The 23723-nt window shown below is 47.3% G+C and overlaps 2 protein-coding genes across 3 annotated transcripts in view; one reads left to right on the plus strand and one right to left on the minus strand.

The window, feature by feature from the left end:
• Positions 1-4265, minus strand: part of nufip1 (nuclear FMR1 interacting protein 1) — a 34176-nt gene extending 29911 nt beyond the window's left edge. Inside the window, exon 1 of the mRNA XM_080204180.1 lies at positions 3945-4265. Within this exon, the coding sequence (XP_080060306.1) occupies positions 3945-4185 (241 nt within the window). The 5' untranslated portion in view covers positions 4186-4265. The remainder of the gene's footprint in view (positions 1-3944) is intronic.
• Positions 4266-4341: 76 nt separating this feature from the next.
• gpalpp1 (GPALPP motifs containing 1) lies at positions 4342-20503 on the plus strand. 2 transcript variants are annotated; one of them, XM_080204181.1, is made up of 8 exons: positions 4342-4671; positions 7733-7904; positions 11431-11538; positions 13621-13708; positions 15076-15210; positions 15922-16086; positions 19297-19395; positions 20091-20503. In XM_080204181.1, exons 1-8 carry the CDS (start codon positions 4557-4559, stop codon positions 20307-20309), a joined length of 1101 nt encoding a protein of 366 aa, XP_080060307.1. In that variant the 5' UTR covers positions 4342-4556; the 3' UTR covers positions 20310-20503. The 2 variants fall into 2 exon arrangements, with proteins under 2 accessions (XP_080060307.1, XP_080060308.1); XM_080204182.1 differs by having other exon boundaries at positions 4359-4443.
• The last annotated feature ends 3220 nt before the right edge of the window (positions 20504-23723 follow it).

Genomic DNA, 23723 nt, shown 5'->3' on the forward strand with positions numbered 1-23723 from the left:
AGGGAAGTCCATCGTCAACTTGTTGTACTACACACTTCAATCAGATGAAATTGAAGAAGTTCTCAGCCGAGGGCTCAATTTCTGGCCCACCACCAAAATAGACCCCATCAGTCTCACAGCAGACACAGAGGAATTCATTAGGCAAATAAGGCTGCAGGAGTCCTTCCACAAACCCCAAGAGGCCAACAGCGAACACAATGAGACAGCCAATGAATCGGAACAGCCGACAGAGGAGATCCACTGTGCAGCAATCGAAGAGGAAAGAGTCGAATTGGACTCCTCTGGAAGGCTGCTGCCCTCGACTCGACACGTATGCCCTAGCCATCAGGATGTGCGTCAACACCAAATTCATCAGCCGAGCTCACAAGACATCCCCGAGCATCGCACAATGCAAAGCCATCCATGCTCTCAAGACCAACCGCAACATTGTCATCAAACCAGCAGACAAAGGAGGGGCCATCGTCATACTGAACAGAACGGATTACTGTAAAGAAGTATACCGTCAACTGAACAACGGGGAACACTACAGACAGTCACCTGAAGATCCGACCAAAGAACACACCCATCAACTCAACAGACTGATCAAGACCTTTGATCCGGACCTTCAGAGCACCCTCCATACTCTTATTCCACGTACTCCCCACATTGGAGATTTCTACTGCCTCCCGAAGATACACAAGTTCAGTGGGACCCTGTGTGAGAACCTCTCCAACTACGTTGAGGGCATCCTGAAACCCATTGTACAAAGAATCCCCAGCTTTTGTCGCAACACTACGGACTTCCTACAGAAACTCAGCACACATGGAGCAGTTGAACCCGGAGCGCTCCTTGTCATAATGGATGTCTCGGCACTCTGCAGCAGCATCCCCCATTGACTATGGTATTGCTTCAACTGCCTCAAGTCAACGCCGACAATTGCCAGTTTCCACATGCAATTTTACAACTCATCCTCTTCATCCTGGACCACAATGTCTTCACCTTAAACAACCAGTTCTTCATCTAGACACACAGAACAGCCATGGGAACCAAATTCGCACCTCAGTATGCCAACATCTTCATGCACAGGTTCGAACAAGACCTCTTCACCACACAGGACCTTCAACCGATGCTATATACTCGATACATCTATGACATTGTTCACCATGAGTCCAATGGAAGAAAGTCACTGAAACAAATATATGATGACATCAACAAGCTCCATCCCACCATCAGACTCACCATGGACTACTTTCCGGAATCGGTTGCATTCTTGGACACACGCTTCTCCATCAAGGACGGTCACCTCAGCACTCCACTGTACCACAAGCCCATGGATAACCTCACAATGCTCCACTTTTTCAGCTTCCACCCTAAAGACATTAAAGAAGCCATCTCCTACGGACACACAGGATCTGCTCAGGTCACCGCCAGATGCTGAAAGATGCCCTCGTAAGAACAGGATATGGCGCTCGACTCATCGATCGACAGTTTTGATGTGCTATAGTGAAAAATTGCACAACTTCCTCAGAAGACAAACACAGGATATGGCGGACAAAGTACCCTTTGTTGTCCAGTAGTTCCGCAGAGTGGAGAAGCAATGACATCTTCTCCAGAGCCTTCAACATGTCATTGATGAAGACGAACATCTCGTCAAGGCCATTCCCACACCCCACTTCTTGCCTTCAAACAACTGCACAACCTCAAATAGATCACTGTTCACAGCAAACTACCCAGCCTTCAGGAGAGCAGTGACCACAGCACCATACAACCCTGCTATAGCTGGATCATCGACACGGATGCCATCATCTCATGTTCAGAACATTATCCACCACGTGCACAGTACATACGCTTGCAACACAGCCAATGTTGTCCATCTGATACGCTGCAGGAAAGGATGTTGCGAGGCATGGTACATTGGGGAGACTGTGCAGATGCTACGACAAATGGATGACTGAACACCGCTCAACAATCACCAAGCAAGAGTGTTCTCTTCCAGTTGGGGAACATTTCAGCAGTCACGGGCATTCGGCCTCTGATCTTTGGGTATGCATTCTACAAGGCGGCCTTCATGATACACGACAATGCAGAGTCTCTGAGCAGAGACTGATAGCCAAGCTCCGCACACATGAGGACGGCCTCAACCAGGATCTTGGGTTCATGTCACGCTATCTGTAACCCTCACGATTTGCCTGGGCTTGCAAAATCTTACTAACTGCCCTGTCTGGAGACAATACACAGCTCCTTAACCTTTGCTCAATGCTCTCTCCATTCACATTGTCTGTATATTTAAGACTTAATTACCTGTAAAGACTTGCATTCCAACCATTATTTTGTAAATGGAGTTTGTACAAAGAACAAAAACAGCCTGGGAAACAGGCCCTTCAGCCCAATGAGCCCGCGCCGCCATTTTAATATTACCAGTCCCCCCCTCCACCCATGACCCCTATCTACTGTTTTTATTGGCAATCCACATTGAGAGAAACTAACTTAGGGACAATTCATTCCTATCAGCCTAATAGCACATCTTTGGGGTATGGGAGGAAACCGGAGCACCCAGAGAAAACCCACGCAAGCACAGGGAGAATGCGCAAACTCCCACAGACACTGGCCCAAATCCACATGTCTGCACAGCAAACAGTGATAGTCACTGAGCTGTCATGTTGCCCAGCATCTGGTCCAGTTTAAGCACACACTAACGACATGAAGCACTAGGCCAATCTCGAACATTCAAGAGCAGCCCCAAGTACGACCCATTGTGTGTATGCCCCTCGTTGGACAACATGGCGGACTGACTTAAAACCTGTGAATTAAAAGAGAAAAAACCTTATTATCATCCCAAATCCTTTTCCATTACCAGGGTCGTCCCACTGTTTATGAACTTTATTTAAAACAATCTCCTATATCCTCCCATCTCCAACCCACTCATGTGCCTAAGTTACTCTTAAACAAATCTAGCGTGCCTGCCTCCACCACCTTACTTGGCAGAGCATTCCATACCCCCACTACCCTCTGTGTGAAAAACCTCCCTCTAATATCTGTTATACCTCTCCCCCCTCAAATCCTTATCCTTATATGCCCTGTTTGTGAGCAGAACTCTCAATTACCTGACAAAGGAGCAGCGCTCCAAAAGCTAGTGGCTTTTGCTACCAAATAAACCTGTTGGACTTTAACCTGGTGTTCAGACTTATTACAATGTCATTGTTGACAGTATTGCACCTGGGATATAATTGTCTCCTGTGGTTCCCAGCACACTTTTCTAAACTACCATGAGTGTCAAACTTTTCTGCAATAAAATAATGGATGTTAACTGTGGAAGTACAGGTGGGTGGAGGTGTGAGAAGGTTACTGGTGACCATAAGGGCAGGAATGGGCAGGGGGATGGTTTGAAGCAAGACTTCCAATTTACCTTGTTGGAATCATATAGAATGCCTACAGTACAGAAGGAGGCCATTTGGCCCATCAGGTCTGCACTGACTGTCCAACAGAACATCTTATCGGGCCAAGCCCCTCCCCCACCCTATCGTCATAATCCCATGTATTTACTTTGTTAATCCCCCTAATTTACACATCTTGGGACACAAAAGGCAAATTTGGCCAATCCACTTAACCTGCAAGCCTTTGGAATGTGGGAGGAAACCAAGCACCTGGAGGAAACCCACTCAGAGACGGGGAGAACGTGCAACTCAACACAGTCACCCAAAGCTGAAATCAAACCCAAGTCCCAGACGCTGTGGGGCAGCAGTGCTAATCATTGTGCCACCGTGCTGCTCAGTTGCAGAATCACAACATTGTCATCTCTCAACTGGGCAGCTCATAAACACGCAGTCCCATTCAAACTTGCTCGTGCTGTCCAAAAATTACGGGGACCCCTTAAGGGATGAGGGACAGTCATTGATAACACGGGAGATTTGGTCAGACACATATATCTCTTTCTCACAGAAACATAACTCCAATTCATATGTTACCCTGGGGGTGGCTGATGTGCTGCCAGGCCTGTAACCAGGATGAGTGCTGCTGCTGCTGCTGCTGTTGTTGCTGTTGCTGGGCCCCCATCCCCCAGGGCGGCCGCCACCAGGGCGTCGCACCCCCATTCCACAGAGGTGGCTGCCATGTCACAGGCGGTGGCGGCGGCAAGAAAACCGGAGGCCGCAGCGCTTGAAAGGGAGGGTTGAAAACTGGTGGCGGGTAATATCCCTGCTGATCCATCCTGACCCAAGCCAGCGAGCTGTTCAAAGTTACCGTCGCGCCAACCCTTCAGCCATGTGCCGGCGCTTTCTTTAGGCGTCACGCCGCGCCCGCATCGCCAGCCTCCCAGGCGTAGGGGGCGCAGCACTGGGAGGACCAGGGCGTAGACTTAGGTGCACACCATCTTGCGGCTCGCCGACGGTCATTGTTGTGAGTGAAGCAGAAGTGAAGCTGTCAGCGTCTCCGAGCCGATGTCGGTTTTAAACGAGAATCCAATAAGTACTGATTTTATTGTCTGTTAAATTGTAAATGTCGTTGGCGGTTGGTGACACTTCAGCGGCCGCGGCTCGGAGGGGGAGGGCAGAGGGGAGTGCGGGAAGCTGCAGTGCGCCATGTCGGAGGAGGAGGCGCCGATGATCGGGCCCGCGCTGCCGCCCGGCTACCGGACAGCGCGAGGACACCAGGAGCTCGGGGACAGGCGGCCCCCCGCGGCCCTGGACCACACAGGTGGGCGCGCATTCCCCCCGCCTCCCCCCTCATCCCGGCGCCGCAGCGTTCTGACCGGGAGCCCCCCCTCCCCCCCCCCCCCCCCCCCAGCCACCCCCAGCCATCCCTCCCCCACCCCCAGCCATCCCTCCGGGCCCCCCCCACCGCACCGCGAAACCTCGAGGATCCCCCACCCCCCATCCCGGAACCCCGAGGATCCCCCACCCCGGAGCCCCGAGGATCCCCCACCCCGGAACCCCCAGGATCCCCCACCCCGGAACCCCGAGGATCCCCCACCCCGGAACCCCGAGGATCCCCCACCCCGGAACCCCGAGGATCCCCCACCCCCCGGAACCCCGAGGATCCCCCACCCCCCGGAACCCCGAGGATCCCCCACCCCCCGGAACCCCGAGGATCCCCCACCCCCCGGAACCCCGAGGATCCCCCACCCCCCGGAACCCCGAGGATCCCCCACCCCCCGGAACCCCGAGGATCCCCCACCCCCCGGAACCCCGAGGATCCCCCACCCCCCGGAACCCCGAGGATCCCCCACCCCCCGGAACCCCGAGGATCCCCCACCCCCCGGAACCCCGAGGATCCCCCACCCCCCGGAACCCCGAGGATCCCCCACCCCCCGGAACCCCGAGGATCCCCCACCCCCCGGAACCCCGAGGATCCCCCACCCCCCGGAACCCCCAGGATCCCCCACCCCCCGGAACCCCGAGGATCCCCCACCCCCCGGAACCCCGAGGATCCCCCACCCCCCGGAACCCCGAGGATCCCCCACCCCCCGGAACCCCGAGGATCCCCCACCCCCCGGAACCCCGAGGATCCCCCACCCCCCGGAACCCCGAGGATCCCCCACCCCCCGGAACCCCGAGGATCCCCCACCCCCCGGAACCCCGAGGATCCCCCACCCCCCGGAACCCCGAGGATCCCCCACCCCCCGGAACCCCGAGGATCCCCCACCCCCCGGAACCCCGAGGATCCCCCACCCCCCGGAACCCCCAGGATCCCCCACCCCCCGGAACCCCGAGGATCCCCCACCCCCCGGAACCCCCAGGATCCCCCACCCCCCGGAACCCCCAGGATCCCCCACCCCCCGGAACCCCCAGGATCCCCCACCCCCCGGAACCCCGAGGATCCCCCACCCCCCGGAACCCCGAGGATCCCCCACCCCCCGGAACCCCGAGGATCCCCCACCCCCCGGAACCCCGAGGATCCCCCACCCCCCGGAACCCCGAGGATCCCCCACCCCCCGGAACCCCGAGGATCCCCCACCCCCCGGAACCCCGAGGATCCCCCACCCCCCGGAACCCCGAGGATCCCCCACCCCCCGGAACCCCGAGGATCCCCCACCCCCCGGAACCCCGAGGATCCCCCACCCCCCGGAACCCCGAGGATCCCCCACCCCCCGGAACCCCGAGGATCCCCCACCCCCCGGAACCCCGAGGATCCCCCACCCCCCGGAACCCCGAGGATCCCCCACCCCCCGGAACCCCCAGGATCCCCCACCCCCCGGAACCCCGAGGATCCCCCACCCCCCGGAACCCCGAGGATCCCCCACCCCCCGGAACCCCGAGGATCCCCCACCCCCCGGAACCCCGAGGATCCCCCACCCCCCGGAACCCCGAGGATCCCCCACCCCCCGGAACCCCGAGGATCCCCCACCCCCCGGAACCCCGAGGATCCCCCACCCCCCGGAACCCCGAGGATCCCCCACCCCCCGGAACCCCGAGGATCCCCCACCCCCCGGAACCCCGAGGATCCCCCACCCCCCGGAACCCCGAGGATCCCCCACCCCCCGGAACCCCGAGGATCCCCCACCCCCCGGAACCCCGAGGATCCCCCACCCCCCGGAACCCCGAGGATCCCCCACCCCCCGGAACCCCGAGGATCCCCCACCCCCCGGAACCCCGAGGATCCCCCACCCCCCGGAACCCCGAGGATCCCCCACCCCCCGGAACCCCGAGGATCCCCCACCCCCCGGAACCCCGAGGATCCCCCACCCCCCGGAACCCCGAGGATCCCCCACCCCCCGGAACCCCGAGGATCCCCCACCCCCCGGAACCCCGAGGATCCCCCACCCCCCGGAACCCCGAGGATCCCCCACCCCCCGGAACCCCGAGGATCCCCCACCCCCCGGAACCCCCAGGACCCCCCCCCCCCCCCCCATCTCTAGAACCTTGAGTATCCCGTTATTGTCTTATCTACCAGTTCCCTTTCGAATGTTATTGTTCAATCCAGCATCTTTTCAGACAGAAGATTGTGTTCTTTGGTTACAGGCCCTCCAGTGAGTGGAAGCAGTTGAGTTATACAGTACAGAAGCGGCCCTTCAGCCCATCAAGTCTGCACTGACAAAGCTACACTAAATCCACATCAATCCCACTTTGCAGCACTTGGCCCATCGTGTTGAGTGTTACGACATTTCAAATGTTCAGCTCCAGGCAACATCCTGGTGAATCTCCTCTCCAGTGCAGTTGCATTTTTTCTATAGTGAGGCGACCAGACCTGCACATGGTACTCCAGTTGTGGCCTCACCAAAGTTTCTCCCTATCTGTTCAGCCCTTACAGGTGTTAATCCTGGGCGTAACCCTGTATATTTCCTAATAGGTGGGTATTAGGCACCAAGGCAATGTTGAATGAAGACATCAATTTTCTTTGCCGAACAAACTTTAAAGATTTCAGTAGATTATAACAACAATCTGACAGCCTTGTGAGTCATTTCTATTTCTACTGACTTTCTATTTTCAGGACCTTAAACTTATATGATCAAATGATATTTGAACATGAGTTCTTTGAATTATTGACATAGTCATTCCACTACCAAACCCTGTTAAGCCCTAGTAAATAGCCTTTGATAAAGAAAATTTGCTCATCCATTTTATCTTTTCTTCTGGGTTCTTTTTCCTGTTAGGCTGCTAGAAAAGTCAGGTAAGTTGCTGGTCACAAGTATAGGTGCGAGGTTTGAACCTCCAACTTTAGGAGTAAGAACTCTGGGGTCACTGATGGCTATACTTAATTACAATATTTTATCCTGGTATATGAGGGTATTCTTTGTTTCAACATTATGTTTCAACAGTTGCAGGACCAGCATTGCCGCCAGGATTTCAGGCAAGCAAGAGCTCAGACGGTTCGGGTGATGAGGAAGGCAGTATTCACTGCACTGACGAGAGGCAGCAAAGCTCACCGCTGGAATTGAGGAAATCTGTTGACTCATCTATTGAGGAATGTAATGGCAAGGCAGGAGTCAGGTAAACATGTGCTGATTGATCAAGAGATCTGACTATGTTGGTTGTGCATGCTTATTCATAGCAGACTCCATTGAGTTTGTGGCAATGGTGCTGTTGCCTATGTTGATTGTATGGTTATGGCCCTTCGCAGTGGCAATGCCGATTGTGTAGTGGGTTTTTTGTTCATTCGTGGATTGTGGACTTTTCCAGTAAGGCCATGCCTAGAGAAGATGGTGAGCTACCTTTTTTAATCACTCCAGTACAAGTTCCAGGATTTTGACCCAGTGACAGTGAAGGAACAGCAATATTGTTCCATGTCAAGATGGTGTATGGCTTAGAGGGGAATATGCAAATGGTGGTGTTCCCATCCTGCTGCTCTTGTCTTTCTAAGTGATAAAGGTTGCAGGTTTGGAAGGTGCTGTTGAAGCAGACTCAGTGAGTTACAGCAATGGATGTAATGTAGATGATAAAAACTGCTGCCGCTGTGTGCTGATGGTGGATGGGAAGACCGGTCATGTGGACTGTTTTGTCCTCGATGGTGTTGAGCTTCCTGTGTTTTTGGAATTGCATTCATACAGGCAAGTGGAGAATATTCCGTCGCATTCCTGACTTGTGCCTTGTAGGTGGATGCAGTTTGGGGAATTAGGGGCTGCTCTTTGCAGAATCACCAGCCTCTGACCTGCTGTTGTAGCCACAGTATTTATATGGCTGGTCCTGTTGCTTTCTGGTTAATTCCCCCAAAATTTCATTGTAAGGGGTTCAGCATTTGTAATGCCATTAAATGTCAAGGAGAAATGGTTAGATTCTCCCTTTTCGGAGATGGTCATTGCCTGTCTGTTGTGTGGTGCGAATGTTACCACTTGCTATTTGTCAGCCCAAGCCTGGATTGTCCAGGTTTTGCTGCATATGATATCTGAACAGCTTCATCACCTGGAAAGTTGCAAATTAAACTGAACATTGCGCAACCAGTATCCCCGCCTCTAAGCTTATGTTAGAAGGAAGATCATTGATAAAGCAGCTAAAGATGGTTGGGCTTAGGGCACTTCCCTGAGGAACTCCTGGCACTGAACTGATTGATCTCTAGAAGCCAATTTCTGTTAGTATGACTCATAACAGTGGAGTGTTTTGCCCCTGATTCCCACCGACTCCAGTTTTCTGAGGGCTCATTAATGCCCCACTTGGTCAAATATTCCCTTTTATGTCAAGGCAGTCATCCTCAACTCATCTCTTGTGTTCAGCTCTTTGGTTCAAATATGAACAAAAGGCTGTAATGAGATTGGGGCCTGGTGGTCTTGGTAGAACCCAATCTGAGCTTCGGTGTTCAGAACCATAAAATCCCTACAATGCAGAAGACAGCCATTTGGCCCATTGAGGCTATACTGACAACAATCCCACCCAGTCCCTATCCCCATAACCCCAAGTATTTACTTTGCTAATCCCCCTAACACTAAGGGGCACTTTATCATGGCCAATCAACCTAACCCGCACATCTTTGGGCTTGTGAGAGGAAATCAGAGCACTTGGAGGAAACCCACATAGACATGGGGAGAGGATGCAAACTCTGCATAGACAATGACCCAAACCGGAAATTGAACCTGAATCCTGGCACTGTGAGACAGCAGTGCTATGCACTTTGCCATTGTGTTGCTGTACTGTTGTCAGCTGTCCCTCAGTTTGAGGATAACATTGACTCGGGGTCATGAGTTTTTGCCATGGATCTTCAAGTACTGAACAGGCTGAATCTTGACCTGCAGATCTTTGGACACATGGAGCAGTATATCCTGCAAGGTAGTGGGCTCTGGATGCAGGATTTGCTTCCTTTTTCTTTCCTTCCCTCCTGCTGCTGTGCACCATTATTTAAGGCACTTGAACTCTAAGAGTGATGCAACTTGATGAACTAGTTGTTGGTAGCACAGTGAATGTCATTTCCATCACTTGATTATCGAGAATAAACAGATGGGAGTTGGACTTGTTCTGCTTTTTGTGTACAGGTAATTTTCCACATTGGTGGGTAGATACCAGTGTTGTAGATGTTGAAACAGCTTGGCTAGTGCCTCAGCAAGTTCTGGAGCATGAGTCTTCAGTACTATTCCCTCACTATTGACAGGGCTCATAACCTGTGCGGTATCCAGTGCCTTTAGCTGTTTATTGATTTCTGTGGAGTGAGTTGAATTGGCTGAAGACTGACATCTGTGATGCTGAGGACCTCTGGAGGAGGCCAAGCTGAATCATCCGCTTGGTTGCAAATACCCTTGTCTTTTGTACTGATGTGTTGGGCCCCACTATCATTGAGGATGGGGATCTTCCTCCAGTGAGTTGTTGAATTTTCCATCACCATTCACAACTGGATGAGCAGAGCTTAGATTTGATCTGTGCATTGTGGGATTGCAGAGTTCTGTCCAAAGCATGTTCTTTCTACTATTTAACATATAGTCTTGTGTGGTAGGTTCATCAGTTTGGTATCTCTTTTCCAAATAAGTCTGGTGCTGCTCCTGGCGTGTTCTGCTACATTATTCAATCCCTTGGCTTGGTGACAATAGTGGAGTGAGGAATATGCTGGATATTGAGGTCACAGGTTGTGTGATGGAATAATTTCTCCTTCAGCCAATGGCTCAGTGTGCCTGGTGGATGCACAATTTTGAGTTGCTGGATCTGTTCAAAGTCCGTCCTGTTTAGCACGGCAGTAGTGCCACACAGCACAATGGAAGATGCCCTCCGGAGGGAAAAAAAGAACGATTTATATAGGACCACTGGATGTCTCAAAGCTCTTCATAGCCAAGGGGGACCTTTGGAAGCCTAGTCACAGTTGTAATGTTGGAAATAGGTTCGCCAAATTATGCTGAGCAAGCTCTCACAAACAACAGTGTAGTGAGCACTTAATCTGTATTTATGTGATATTAAGGGATAAATGTAAAAGGGATAACTCCCACCCTTCTTTGAAATACTACCTTGAGATCTCACCGAACAAGCAAATGGGCCCATGGTTTAATATCACATCTGGAATGCAGCGCCTCCGACAATGTAGCTCTTCCTCGGCACTGTGCTCGAGTGTCAATGTAAATTTTTGTGCTGAAGTCTGGAGAGGAACATGAATCTGCAACCTTAGAGTTCAGAGGCAAGAGTGCTATTCACTGAACCATGGCTGACACACAAAACTACTGTTCTTGGTCCTTACTAAGACCACCATGGATAGTTGCATCTGCTATAAGTAGATAGGTCTAGTTGGTATTTCCCTACTTGTTGGTTCTCTCACTACTTGTCACGGGCGTAGTCTAGCAAATATGTTCCTCAGGGCTTGCGCAGCTTGGTCAGTTACAGTGATATTGTCAGTGGCAATAGATGTGGAAGATGGTAATCAGCAAGAGATTTGCTTGCCAATGTTTGACCTGGCTGATCATACCGTCTGCAGGGAGATGGGTTGAGCGTGTGGGGCTGACGGCTCTTTGGGGCCGGAAGCGCTTTGGGGCTGTGGGTGTGCGGGGCTGACGGTTCTGCGTGTGTTATGTGGCTGATTTCATGGTGATGTTGTCTTTTTTCTCTTAATCAGCAAGCAACCTGCTGTTCCCCAGGACGAAGATGATGATGATGGGGACGATGGATTTTTTGGTCCTGCTCTTCCCCCAGGTTTTCCAAAACGAGAGCAATCGCCTGAACGGTAATCATAGAATCATAGAATCTATAATATAATATAATAGGTAAAAGGGATATAATGTGCCTGTATATTAAATGGAAGTATTGCAGTTGTTGTCTGAATAATAATTCATATCCACTGCTTGTCAACCGCAACCTGGAAGTTATAAAATGCTTCTGGAGGCATATTGGAATGTGTTTCAATCGGGGACACTGTAATAGTACATAATGTTATCTCCAATCGCAATGGGATCTTGATCATTTGGGCCAGTGGGCTGACGAATGGCAGATGGAGTTTAATTTAGACAAATGTGAGGTGATGCATTTTCATAGATTGAACCAGGGCAAGACTTACTCAGTTAATGGTAATGTGTTAGGGAGAGTTACAGAACAAAGATATCTAGTGGTACATGTTCATAGCTCCTTGAAAGTGGAGTCACAGGTGGACAGAGTGGCGAAGAAGGCATTCGGCATGCTTGGTTTCAAGGGTCAAACATTGAATACAGGAGTTGGAATGTCTTGTTGAAGTTGTACAAGACGTTGGTAAGGCCACACTTGGAATACTATGTGCAATTCTGGTCATCCTATTATAGAAAGGATATTATTAAACTAGAAAGAGTGCAGAAAAGATTTACTAAGATACTACTGGAACTTGATGGATTGAGTTATAAGGAGAGGCTGGATAGACTGGGACTTTCTTCTCTGGAGTGTAGGAGGCTGAGGGGTGATGTTATGGAGGTCTATAAAATAATGAGAGGCATAGATCAGCTATCATAGAACCCTACAGTGCAGAAAGAGGCCCTTCGGCCCATCGAGTTTGCACCGAACACAATCCCACCCAGGCCCTACCCCCATATCCCTACATATTAAACCCACTAATCCCTCTAACTTACGCATCCCTGGAAACTGAGGGGCAATTTCTTAGCATGGCCAATCAACCTAACCCCCACATCTTTGGACTGTGGGAGGAAACCTGAGTACCCGGAGGAAACCCCCAAGCAGACACGAGGAGAATGTGCAAACTGCACACAGACAGTGACCCGAGCCGGGAATCGAACCCAGGACCCTGGAGCTGTGAAGCAGCAGTGCTGCTGTGCCGCTTAGATAGTCAATATCTTTTCCCAAAGATAGGGGAGTCTAAAACTAGAGGGCATAGGTTTAAGGTGAGAGAGGAGAGATACAAAAGTGTCCAGAGGGGCAATCTTTTCACACATGGTGGTGAGTGTCTGGAATAAGTAGGTAGTAGTAGAGGCGGGTACAATTTTGTCTTTTAAACATTTAGATAGTTACATGGGTACGATGGGCATAGAGGGATATGGGCCAAATGTGGGCAATTGGGATTAGCTTAGGGGTTTTAAAAAAAAGGTGGCATAGACAAGTTGGGCCAAAGGGCCTGTTTCTATGCTGTAAACCTCTATATATCATTAAAGAAGCTGTTATTTTGCTCTTGTTTTTCAGATTCAGTTCATTATCTCTCAGACACTGCAATCTTTCTGCCACCAGAGGCCCCCAACACCAACTTTCTTGTATTTCCACGAGCTTCCAGATCCAAATCTGACAGGCTGGAAGGTTGAATCTTTTTGGGTCATTTCTGACTCTGGTGTATCAACATTCATATCACAAAGCAGGCAATGATTTTAAAAATGGCCTATCCTAACTCAGGATCTGTGTCTCAGATTGAAAGAAAAACAGTCTTTGATTCAAATAACAGCTTTCTAAACTTGGGACACCTCAAAGCACTTCTTTGCATTGAATATTATCTGTCACTGATCTACCCAATCTCCCAACATGTTTATATCCTTTTGAAGTTCAAGACTATTCTTATCACACTTAACAATGTTTCCGATCTTTGTATCATTCGCAAGTTTTAAAATCATGCCCTGCACGCCACAGTCTAAGTTATAAAGATATATCAGGGAGAGCAAAGGTCCCATCACTGGCCCCTTGGAGAACTCCGTTTCAAATCTTCCTCCAATCTGAAAAACAACCATTTATCACTGCTCTTTGTTTCCTCTCATTTAGCTAATTTCTTATCTGAGTATTTATTTCCCTTTTATTCTTTCAGCTAGAATTTTTCTCACATGTTGCAAATTTTTTTTAACTTTAGGCCTTTTATAGGCCCTGCACTACCACCTGGATTCAATCGGTCAGAAAAAGAAAGAGAAGCAGCTATCCCCTCAAATATGAGCATATTGGTAAGTAGGATTTAAGAAACCTGTCCCTCTTGGATATTTTTAATGTTGCTGCTGGTTTGATATTACTTGTCACCAACCGAATTACAGGAATCTCCTATTGCATTTAATACGTTACTACGCTCTCCGAGCAAATCGTTCTTGCTTTTCCTTAGATCTACTTTACTATAGTTTCTTCTGAAGAAACTTTAAGCAGATTGGTGAAAGTGAGGAGAGAGCAAGGGGCAGTAAGGGGAATTCATTTCTCTCTGATTTCCACCCATCCTGCTTTGTGTGGAGTGGAGGTTGACCTTGTACAGAGGGAAAAACAGTGTTTGTCTGGAGCTGATCCCATGCTATCTTTGTAGCAATGTCAGAGACTTAGGATGGAGGCTGAGATGCAGTGGAGATGTGAGACCAAATTGGAGAAAATTATGAAACCTGTGAAAGCAGGTGAGAATGTAAATTAAGACTCAATTCCTGTATTCTCTTTCCTTTCTTATTAAGCCCAATTGGGTATGACTGAGAGAAAACCTTCTAATACTGTGCCAGAAAGAGTATTCTGAATGATAATTGCAGACTAGCTGTCCAACCACACAGGCCTCACCTCTGTTCAATCCCGTGGTCATTGGCTGTCCATGTACATGCTTTTTCCAGCAGAAATCAGTTGACGGTGACCATTATAAAAAAGTCTCATTGTAAGGCTTCGTTGATGCTGAGGTTTGATTGGGACAGCACTCTCCTGATGCATAGCAAAGGGTGTAAGCAAAACGCTAGCTTTGGACTGTTGTGGTACAAAGTTGGTTAGGAGTTCAGCTGGCACTGTCGCACTTTGTTTTGCTTGGAATAGGTATTGAAATTTACATAGCATCTTAACATGATACTTGTGGTCTGCTTTCATCAAAGAAAATCTGCATGTACCTCAGTTCCTGCATTTTGGGAATATAATGGGACACATGCATCTCTGTTGGGTAGACTAGCGAGCACAAGATCACTTTTTTTTCCCCCTTTAAAATTTTTTTCTCACCATCTGCCACAGGTCCAGATGGCAGTTGTGGCTTCAGGGCTCAGTCAGTAGTGGTGCTGTGGTGCCACTCTTGGTGTGGGGCATTGAAGACCCCATGCAGAGTACAAAGCTCTTGCTATTCTTGCGTCTGCCAAATATGTTCAATGTGGTAACATCAGCTGAGGGACTACAAAGGTTCGTAATTAGCAGGAGGTTCCCTTATCCATGAGGCATCATGGGATCCAGAATCAAATTGATTCTGCATAAGGCTTCAAAGCAAACCACCCTCACCACCCCTTTCGTCAATACCCTGTCACTTGTTATCAACAGAAACATGTATGTAACAACCTAACTTTGTGTCTTCCCACATCTTGGTGTTTTACAGTGTGAAAAAGAGGACAGTGATGAGGAGGCCCTGATCGGTCCGATGCCCTCAACAGGCGTGGTTGAAAACAATGTAGCAGCAGATATTGAACGCAGAGCGAACAGAATGAAAGAAAAGCTGATCTCTGGTGATTTGGTAAGAGAACAACTGCTTCCCACAGTTACTGCATGGGCCATAGATATTTGTTTCCCATAAACTGTGTCATTTCATGTTGCATGCTGCATAACAAAAAACAGCATTTCTTCTGGCAACCTCCTTGGCTGGCACAGTGGTTAACACTGTTGCCTCACAGCACCAGGGACCCGGGTTCGATTCTGGCTTCGGGTGACTGTGTGGAGTTTGCACGTTCTCTCTGGATCAGCGTGGGTTTCCTTCCACACTTCAAAGATGTGCAGTTTAGGTGGATTGGCCATGCTAAATTGCCCCTTAGTGTCCAAAAATGTGCAGGTTCGATGAATTAGGGAAATGTATAGGGTTACAGGGTTAGGGCGAGGAGAGGGCCTGGGTAAGCTCCTGCATCAGAGAGTCAGTGCAGAATGGCCTCTGCGCTGTAGGGATTCTGTGATTCCCTGGGATCAGTGAATTCTGCTGGTACAGAACCAGACCTGAGAACTTGGTAAAATTGTATTTAAAAGTAAGATGTGCTTTGATTGGAGAATTCAGCTGTCTAAAACTAACCTTTCCACATTTCATTAGCATGGAGAAATTTCTTATTTCATTCTGCCCTGTTCTGGTCTCAATGTGTGTTGGACAAGGCTTTGCATTTCTGTCTTCAGGTGGAGATCATTTGCTTCATCCAAGTTCTAAGATTTTCCTCCATCTTTTCTCACTATTTTTATCTGTCAGGATGATGCACAGAAACAGGTCAGAGAATGCTGGATGACTGAGCTTCCACCAGTCTTACAAAACATCGGCTTGGGTGCCAGAACGTTTAAGAGACGTGCAAACGGAGAGTCATCTGACCGCTCCATATGGACGGATACTCCAGCTGACAAAGAACGGAAAGCTCAGGTAAAGCCACAGTGTATTCAATTGCTGGCTTGCTCATGCTAGATTTGAATGGCTCTGTCAGTAGCATTGGATTCCTGAGTTCACAACAACAACAGGCAGTCCCAACAGAATGTTACAAAGAGAGCCTCACAGGAAATAATACTTTGATGCTGAGAGGAAACGAATGCAATTTTTAAGTATTTTACAGGAACCTGTTTTCAATTTCAGAAAATGGCCAAACCTCAACTCTATTACCAACAGCAAAGACCTTGCTGTTAATTTTGAGTCAGCAAATGTTGCAAAATTGGGCAGAGTAATTGTAAATTGGGAAGTAGGAAGTTAGAATTTGGTGCAAAATTGTAAAATGCAAGTACGTAGAGAACCCAAACTGAAACATTTATATTGAAAGGCCAAGCAGCAGTTTTTACCAAGACAACAGGCTTTTTAATTTAGCCAATCAATTTGAATCAGACACTTAGATAGCAAAAACCTATTAAATTTAAATCTGATTGTTTTGACAACCTAGGACCAATCCTGTTGTGGGAAATATTGATATGTCATCACAGGTATAAAAGTTGGAGGCAGTGGGACAAAGAGAGTAGAGCAACTGCCAACTGCCAGAGCTAATAGCTCACAGCTCTCAGTTTTCACCTCTCTCTCTCTGTCTCCCACAAGAGAGAGGGAGAATTGTTGGCTCTCATAGCTTCATCTATATCTTAGAGAAAGCACCATCTAGATAGCAAAGGTACCAAAGAAGAAAGAAGCTCCAGACACAAGAATCAACAGGGAAAGCCCAGAATATTCCACAAGACACAAAACCTAGTTGTAATTTAGAGAATGACTAAACTCTGTTTTTGTTAATGAGTGGGATTTGTATTTATTAGAATCTTGTTTTATTTGGGAATAGTTAATAGTTAGAAGAGATTTATTTGGTTTGTTAATACTTTAGTTAATTTTCTCACTGTTAGTTAGATAAATACATTGTTACATGTTGATTTTAGAGAGTGTCAGGGATTTATTTTTATTTAACCACTAGGATTTGCTGAAGAGCAGGTCAGACCACTTCTTACAGATTATAGGGCAAGGTATTCCTTTGTGGGTGTTTTGATGTTAATTCTCAGAGGGGGGGATAGCTTCTGCTTTATAACATAGGATTCTCCTGGGAGCTATTAGTTATAGCTAACTATGTAAACCAGGATGGCAGCAATTTATTATATTGTAGGATGATGGGATGGCGTGCGGGTGCTTCAGTCATTGATTCACCTGCCTGTCCTGATTGAAATGAAATTTATTTTCAAAGTAAAATGGAATGCAGCTGAATAGCAATGTTCAGAAAATCCAGTGTTCAGCAAAGCTGATTCAGTAATAACTTTCAAAGGGGAAGTTTTGGGATGTGTAGGGCAATAGGATCAATTGGATGGTTCCATGCAAGAGCCCTCAGAGTGACTGAATGGCCTCCTGTATTGTATCAGTCATTGGAGCACGTGACAGCAAAAACTTGAAGTTGCTGGAGAATTGAATCCATGCCCACTTCACATATGTAGTGATGGTATTACTTTGATACTACTCCACATTGCATTAATGGAAATTGTGAGATTGTTCCAAAATTGTATATTGATATTCTCCTGTGCAATCCACAAACATATGTTAGTTGAATGCGGTTTGCTGTAAGCTGGAGTGAAGTGAGGTATATCTGTGTACATCTTGTCCCCTGAGGAAGCAAAGTGACAAGCTCATAAGGCAGCTTCTTATTCACTGTACTAAGAGATCCAGCTAGATGACCCAAGCTGAGCTGCAGACCATAAAAGACCTTGCAACTTCAGATACTGTGCTGAGGTTGTATACAAGATCTGATCTCAATATAGAGGGAGGGTGCACATGAAAGACAGAATGAGAGGAGGGGTGGGCAAGGACGACAGTGCGCAAAGGGAGGGAGCCCAAGAACAGCAGTGTGCAGGGGGAGGGGGCCCAAGAACAGCAGTGTGTATTGGGAGGGGGCCCAAGAACTGCAGCGCGCGAGGGGAGGGGGTGCAAGAACAGCAGTGTGCAGGGGGAGGGGGTGCAAGAACAGCAGTGTGCAGGGGGAAGGGGCCCAAGAACTGCAGCGCGAGAGGAGTGGGTGCAAGAACAGCAGCGTGCAGGGGGAGGGGGTCCAAGAACAGCAGTGTGCAAGGAGAGAGTGGGCATGAACAGCAGGGGATGGGGCGCAAGAACTGAACAACATGAGAGGACAGGATTGGTGACCCTGATCTAGGGTTGGCATTGAGTGTCTGCATGAACTGGGTCAAATTTTCAAGGGAAAGTTGCCTCTGTCAGTGGGTGGAACACAGTGCAAATTTTAGAACTTCCAATGAGTTACACTGTTAGACGAAACCAGAGCTGACTGTGTCATTGCCATCGAAGATCTCTTTAACATGCCTGGGCCTGCATTATCAAATGGAGCCACAGGTGCTAGAAAGACACTTGTGGTGGTGGCGGTGGGTGCATGTGGACTCCGGGCAGGGCAGACTCAATATGGCACTATTGTGAGAGTAGGTGGTGCCCAGGGGTAATGTCCCTCACTAAGAAGAGGGGAACGAAAAATAAATCAAATCATCCTTGTGATGAAACAAGGAGAGCCCTGGAGAGATGTTGGATTACATTTCTTTCCCTGTTTGTTTTAAAGGCAGCTGGCATTAAATGAGGACTAATTTTAGATTCAGGTCTGCAGCTTTTTGGTGTGAATATTGGGGTAAGACTAATACAAGAGGTTTTTTCAGAGTTTGCACTTCATAGCTTATTCACTCAGGAGCTTGAGGGTCATCCTAGCTGCTGGTGCAAGGTAACATGCTTTGACTGAAGTGAGTATTTGACAGCATTTGTGAGCAATGAGTTAAAGGCAGAGCAGGTCATATTGCAAACGGTCTATTTACTCAACAGAGCCTATTTAAATAAAGGTTCCGTAAAGTGCAACAAACCAAACACACAACCAAAACCTCAGATATTAGCAGGATTATTTCTCCAGCAAGATGCAGAGTGGCGGTTAATTACTTAACAGTACTTTCGTTAGCAGTTCAGCTGTGATTGAAAAGGGAATCATCCTCCCATTTCCATTCTGGTTGGAAGTTTTGGTGTCCTGATGCAGAGCCACATCTGATTGTTTTTAGCTTTTCATTGTGATCTTTTTTAAACTGTTTCCTCTGAGGAGATTATTGCCTGTGTAATTGGTGTCACCTGTATTTGCTTTCTCAGGAAACATCGAAAGCCAAAGACTCCCCTTCAAAAGAAGCTGAGCGGCCCAGTCTCTCTGAAAGAGATAAACGGATGGCCAAAGAAGTGGCATCATACAATGTAGGCAGTTTGTTTTACATCTAAAAATAATGCTATATGTGCAAAATCGTTGAAGATTATAACAGTTTTTTTTTTAAACTCTGCCTCCCATTCAAATAATGTGGCCCAAAACAGAACTGCTACTTCTGAGGAAATTCAATTATAAGTTCTATTTTTTAACTTCATTCTGAAGAGGAAAGGTTTGGAGTGAATTATACTTTCAAGAATAGTTAGGGCACTCATGTCATTGACTTGCATGAGAGTAGATTGATGGGTGACTCAGGGATATTCTAAGAATCAGTTCATTGATTGCTATTGACACTCGGTGAAATGGACTGCGGGGGGAGGCTGACAAAATCATTTCTTCAACTTTTAGTCTTTCCTCCAAATCATTGCACCATTCTTGGTATAGCCTGAGTCCATGTTCTGGTAGGATGTTTCCCCTCAGATTAGTCCTTTCATTTTGAGCAAGGTGTAAACACATAGTAAAGCTACGACCACCGTTGGTATGAATTCCTCGCCTGGTGGGGCATCAAAGCACCACCCTTTAGTGGTGCTTTAATGCCCCACCACTCAAAGCACCACTAAAGAGGCTTTGAGTGGTGGGGCATCTTGGTTTCCTTCATCAGCAGTCCCAGTGGCTAGAATGTCTATGGTAAGAAGGACTGTGCTCATGTGTCAGGAATAGCAACTAATCTTGTTGTTGTGATCCCAAGGAATCTAGACGATCGGAGTCCCTCCTCGATATGCATAGCAAAAAGTTGAAGAGAAAAGCAGAAGCTGAGAAGGACAAACATCAGGAACGACGGGCATTTGACCGTGAGCAGGATCTGCAAGTTCACCGGTTTGATGAAGCCCAGAAGAAAGCCTTAATCAAGAAGTCGAAGGAGCTGAACACCAGATTTTCACATGGAAAAAGCAACATGTTTCTGTAAAAATAGAAAAAGGATAACTGTCAAATTGCAGATTCAGAGCAACTGCAGTCAGTCTATAGTTTAACTCTGCTGTAATATTTCTGTATTGTAACTACAATAATTCAAACTGATGTGTTGTATGAATAGCAGGTCTCTTGTTATAAAATATTCTTTGTTTAATTTTGATTAATTTGAATAAAGGTGGAACAGTTTTATTTATGTTTTGTAGGAAGTTCTTCTTCGCCACTTTGTTTTTGTTCTGTGGTTAAGGCTGGATACAAAGTCAAAAGGTGAAACTTGCAGCAGGGTACTTCCTCAGCCAGCAAGCCCATCCCAATGATGTGCAAACTGAGTGCATGTGCAGTGATACTGTCAGAGGAACAGAAGTAGGCCCCTCAGGCCTGTGGCACGAATCACTTAGATCCTAGTTGATCTGCACCTCAATTCCATTTACCTGACAACTCCATGTTCCTCCACAACCTTACCTAATAAATTTCTCCTTTCAATCTCCAATAGTCTAGCATCTTCAGTCTTTGGGGAGAACGTCACAATTTTTTCAATGGTAGAATACACCTGCTGGAGTTGACATTCAGTACAGTTTGCCAGTCCCTTAGTATGGGGCAGAATAACTGCAATGGATGAAACCATGTTAATGATGGCCTGTCCACCTGGGTTTTTCTGATGTCCATGGCTTGAATGAATTTACCCCTTTGTCCTCCCAGATTTTGGAGGTGCAACAGTAGCACTGGCACTGAAGCTGTATCAGAACTACCCTCCTGATGAAAAACAAGACTTCCGGAGCTCAGACTGCTGGTCACAGCCACCTTTTGAAGGCAGGTCTCAGAAATACTGACAGTGCCATGTAGGTGGGAAAAGAGAGATAGAGGCTTACAGCATGTAAACAGGCCCTTCAGCTCAACTTGTCCATGCCGCCCTTTTTTAAAACCCCTAAGCTAATCCCAATTGCCCACATTTGGCCCATATCTATCTATACCCATTGTACCCATGTAACAAAATGCTTTTTAAAAGATAAAATTGAACCCGCCTCTGCTACTACCTCCAGCAGCTCGTTCCAGACACTCATTGCCGTTCTCAACACTTTTGTATCTTTCTCCTCTCATCTTAAACCTGTGCCTTCTAGTTTAGACTCCCCTATCTTTGGGAAAAGATATTGATTATCTACCTTGTCTATGCCCCTCATTATTTTATAGAACTCTATAAGATCACCCCTCAGCCTCCTACGCTCCAGAGAAAGAAGTCCCAGTCTACTCAGGCTCTCCTTATAACTCAATCCATCAATCCCGGTAGCATTCTAATCTTTTCTGCACTCATTCTAGTTTAATAATATCCTTTCTATAATAGGGTGACCAGAATTGCACACAGTATTCCAAGTGTTGCCTTACCAATGTCTTGTACAACTTCAACAAGACGTCCCAATTCCTGTATTCAATGTTCTGACCGATGAAACCGAGCATTCCGAATGCCTTCTTCACCACTCTGTCCACCTGTGACTCTACTTTCAAGGAGCTATGAACATGTACCCCGAGATCGCTTTGTTCTGTAACTCTCCCTAATACTGTACCATTAACTAAGTAAGTCCTGCCCTGGTTCAATCTACCAAAATGCATCACCTCACATTTGTCTAAATTAAACTCCATCTGCCACTCATCAGCCCACTGGTCTAATTGATCAACATCCCGTTGCAACTGGAGATAACTTTCTTCACTGTCCACTATGCCACCAATCTTGGTAGCATCTACAAACTTATTATCCATGCCCTCTACATTCTCATCCAAATCATTAGTATAAATGACAAGTAACAGTGGGCCCAGCACTGATCCCTGAGGCACACTGCTAGTCACAGGCCCCCAGTTTGAAAAACAATTCTCTACAGCCACCCTCTGGTTTCTGTCAAGAAGCCAATTTTGTATCCATTTAGATAGCTCATCCTGAATCCTGTGAGATTTAACTTTATGCCACAATCTGCTGTGTGTTACCTTGTCAAAGGCCTTGCTAAAGTCCATGTCGACAACATCAACTGCACTGCTTTCATCTACCTTGTTACCCCTTCAAAAAACTCAGTTAAATTTGTGAGTCATGATTTTCCACTCACAAAGCCAAGCTGACAGTCCTTAGTCAGTCTTTGCATTTCTAAATGCTTGTAGATCCTGTTTCTCAAAATACCTTCCAACAATTTATCCACTACAGATGTGAGGTTCACTGGCCTGTAGATCCCAGACTTTTTCCTGCAGCCCTTTTTAAACACAAGCACAGCATTTGCCACTCTCCAATCTTCCGGCACCTCACCTGTGACTTTTGATGATTCAAATATCTCGGCTAGGGAACCTCCAATTTCCTCCCTAATCTCCCACAATGTCCTGGGATATACCTTATCAAGTCCCGCAGATTTATCGAACTTGGTACACTTTAAGACTTCCAGACAGATACTAAGGCTGCTACTAATGGGAAAACTGAGCAACTAGACTATGTTTTCTGTGTTGTGGTCCCTAATGTTTCTGTGGAAAAAGTCCCCCCAACACCATATACATACACACGCACACGCACAAACATGTTATAGTGAATAAACACACTGATGTGGAATCAGATCTTCAGCCTGTGCTGAATTAGCTAATGGCTACTCAGAGTGGCTTGGAGTAGGAAAGGTGCCATCTAATGTTGAATAGCTTTCCAACACACTAGGCTCACGCAAGATTGCCACATCAAAATAGGGCTTCATCTATTATGGCACCGATGGTCAACTGCTTCAGGAGGGAAAAGCAGAATAATGTGGATGCTGGAAATCTGAAATAAAACAGAAAATGTTGGAAATAATTAGCAGATTCCAGCAGCATTCGTGGAGAAGGAAACAGTTTGCATTTTAGATCTGTGAAGCAACTGTGGAAAGTGGTAACGTCACCAACTTGAAACATTAACTCTGTTTCTCTCCACAAATGCTGCCATAACCAGCTGAGTATTTTCAACATTTTTTATTTTTGCTTCAAGAGGGGTTGGACAAGAGAAAAGAAGAAAATAGTATATCCTGATAGTTATAATATCAGATGAGTGTCCCAGAATTCATGAGTTCTCCAGGGCAATTTGGTTGAGCAACAAATGCGGATCTCTGATATCTCATGAGAAGAAAAGTAGCTCAAGTGCCACCATGACAAGTTGTTAAAATTGAAATCAAAACTAATAGGTTGTGAGTTGGCCAGATTCTTCTCAATATCTAACCAGTTCAGTGATGCTGTTTAGAAAAGTGATTCTGCCTCCTCTATGATTATATGTTGTGATACCAAAACCCCCAAAGCAACAAGGCTATAAACTCTCACAAATATCACTCTTACTCCACTACAGATGCAAATAAAAATATAGAGGAGAGCAAATGAATGTTCTAAGGTGCTTAACAAGGAAGAATCAAATAAAATTCAGTTAAAA

Source organism: Carcharhinus amblyrhynchos, chromosome 15 (assembly GCF_965287045.1).
Source record: "Carcharhinus amblyrhynchos chromosome 15, sCarAmb.v2.hapA, whole genome shotgun sequence".
NCBI lineage: Eukaryota > Metazoa > Chordata > Chondrichthyes > Carcharhiniformes > Carcharhinidae > Carcharhinus > Carcharhinus amblyrhynchos.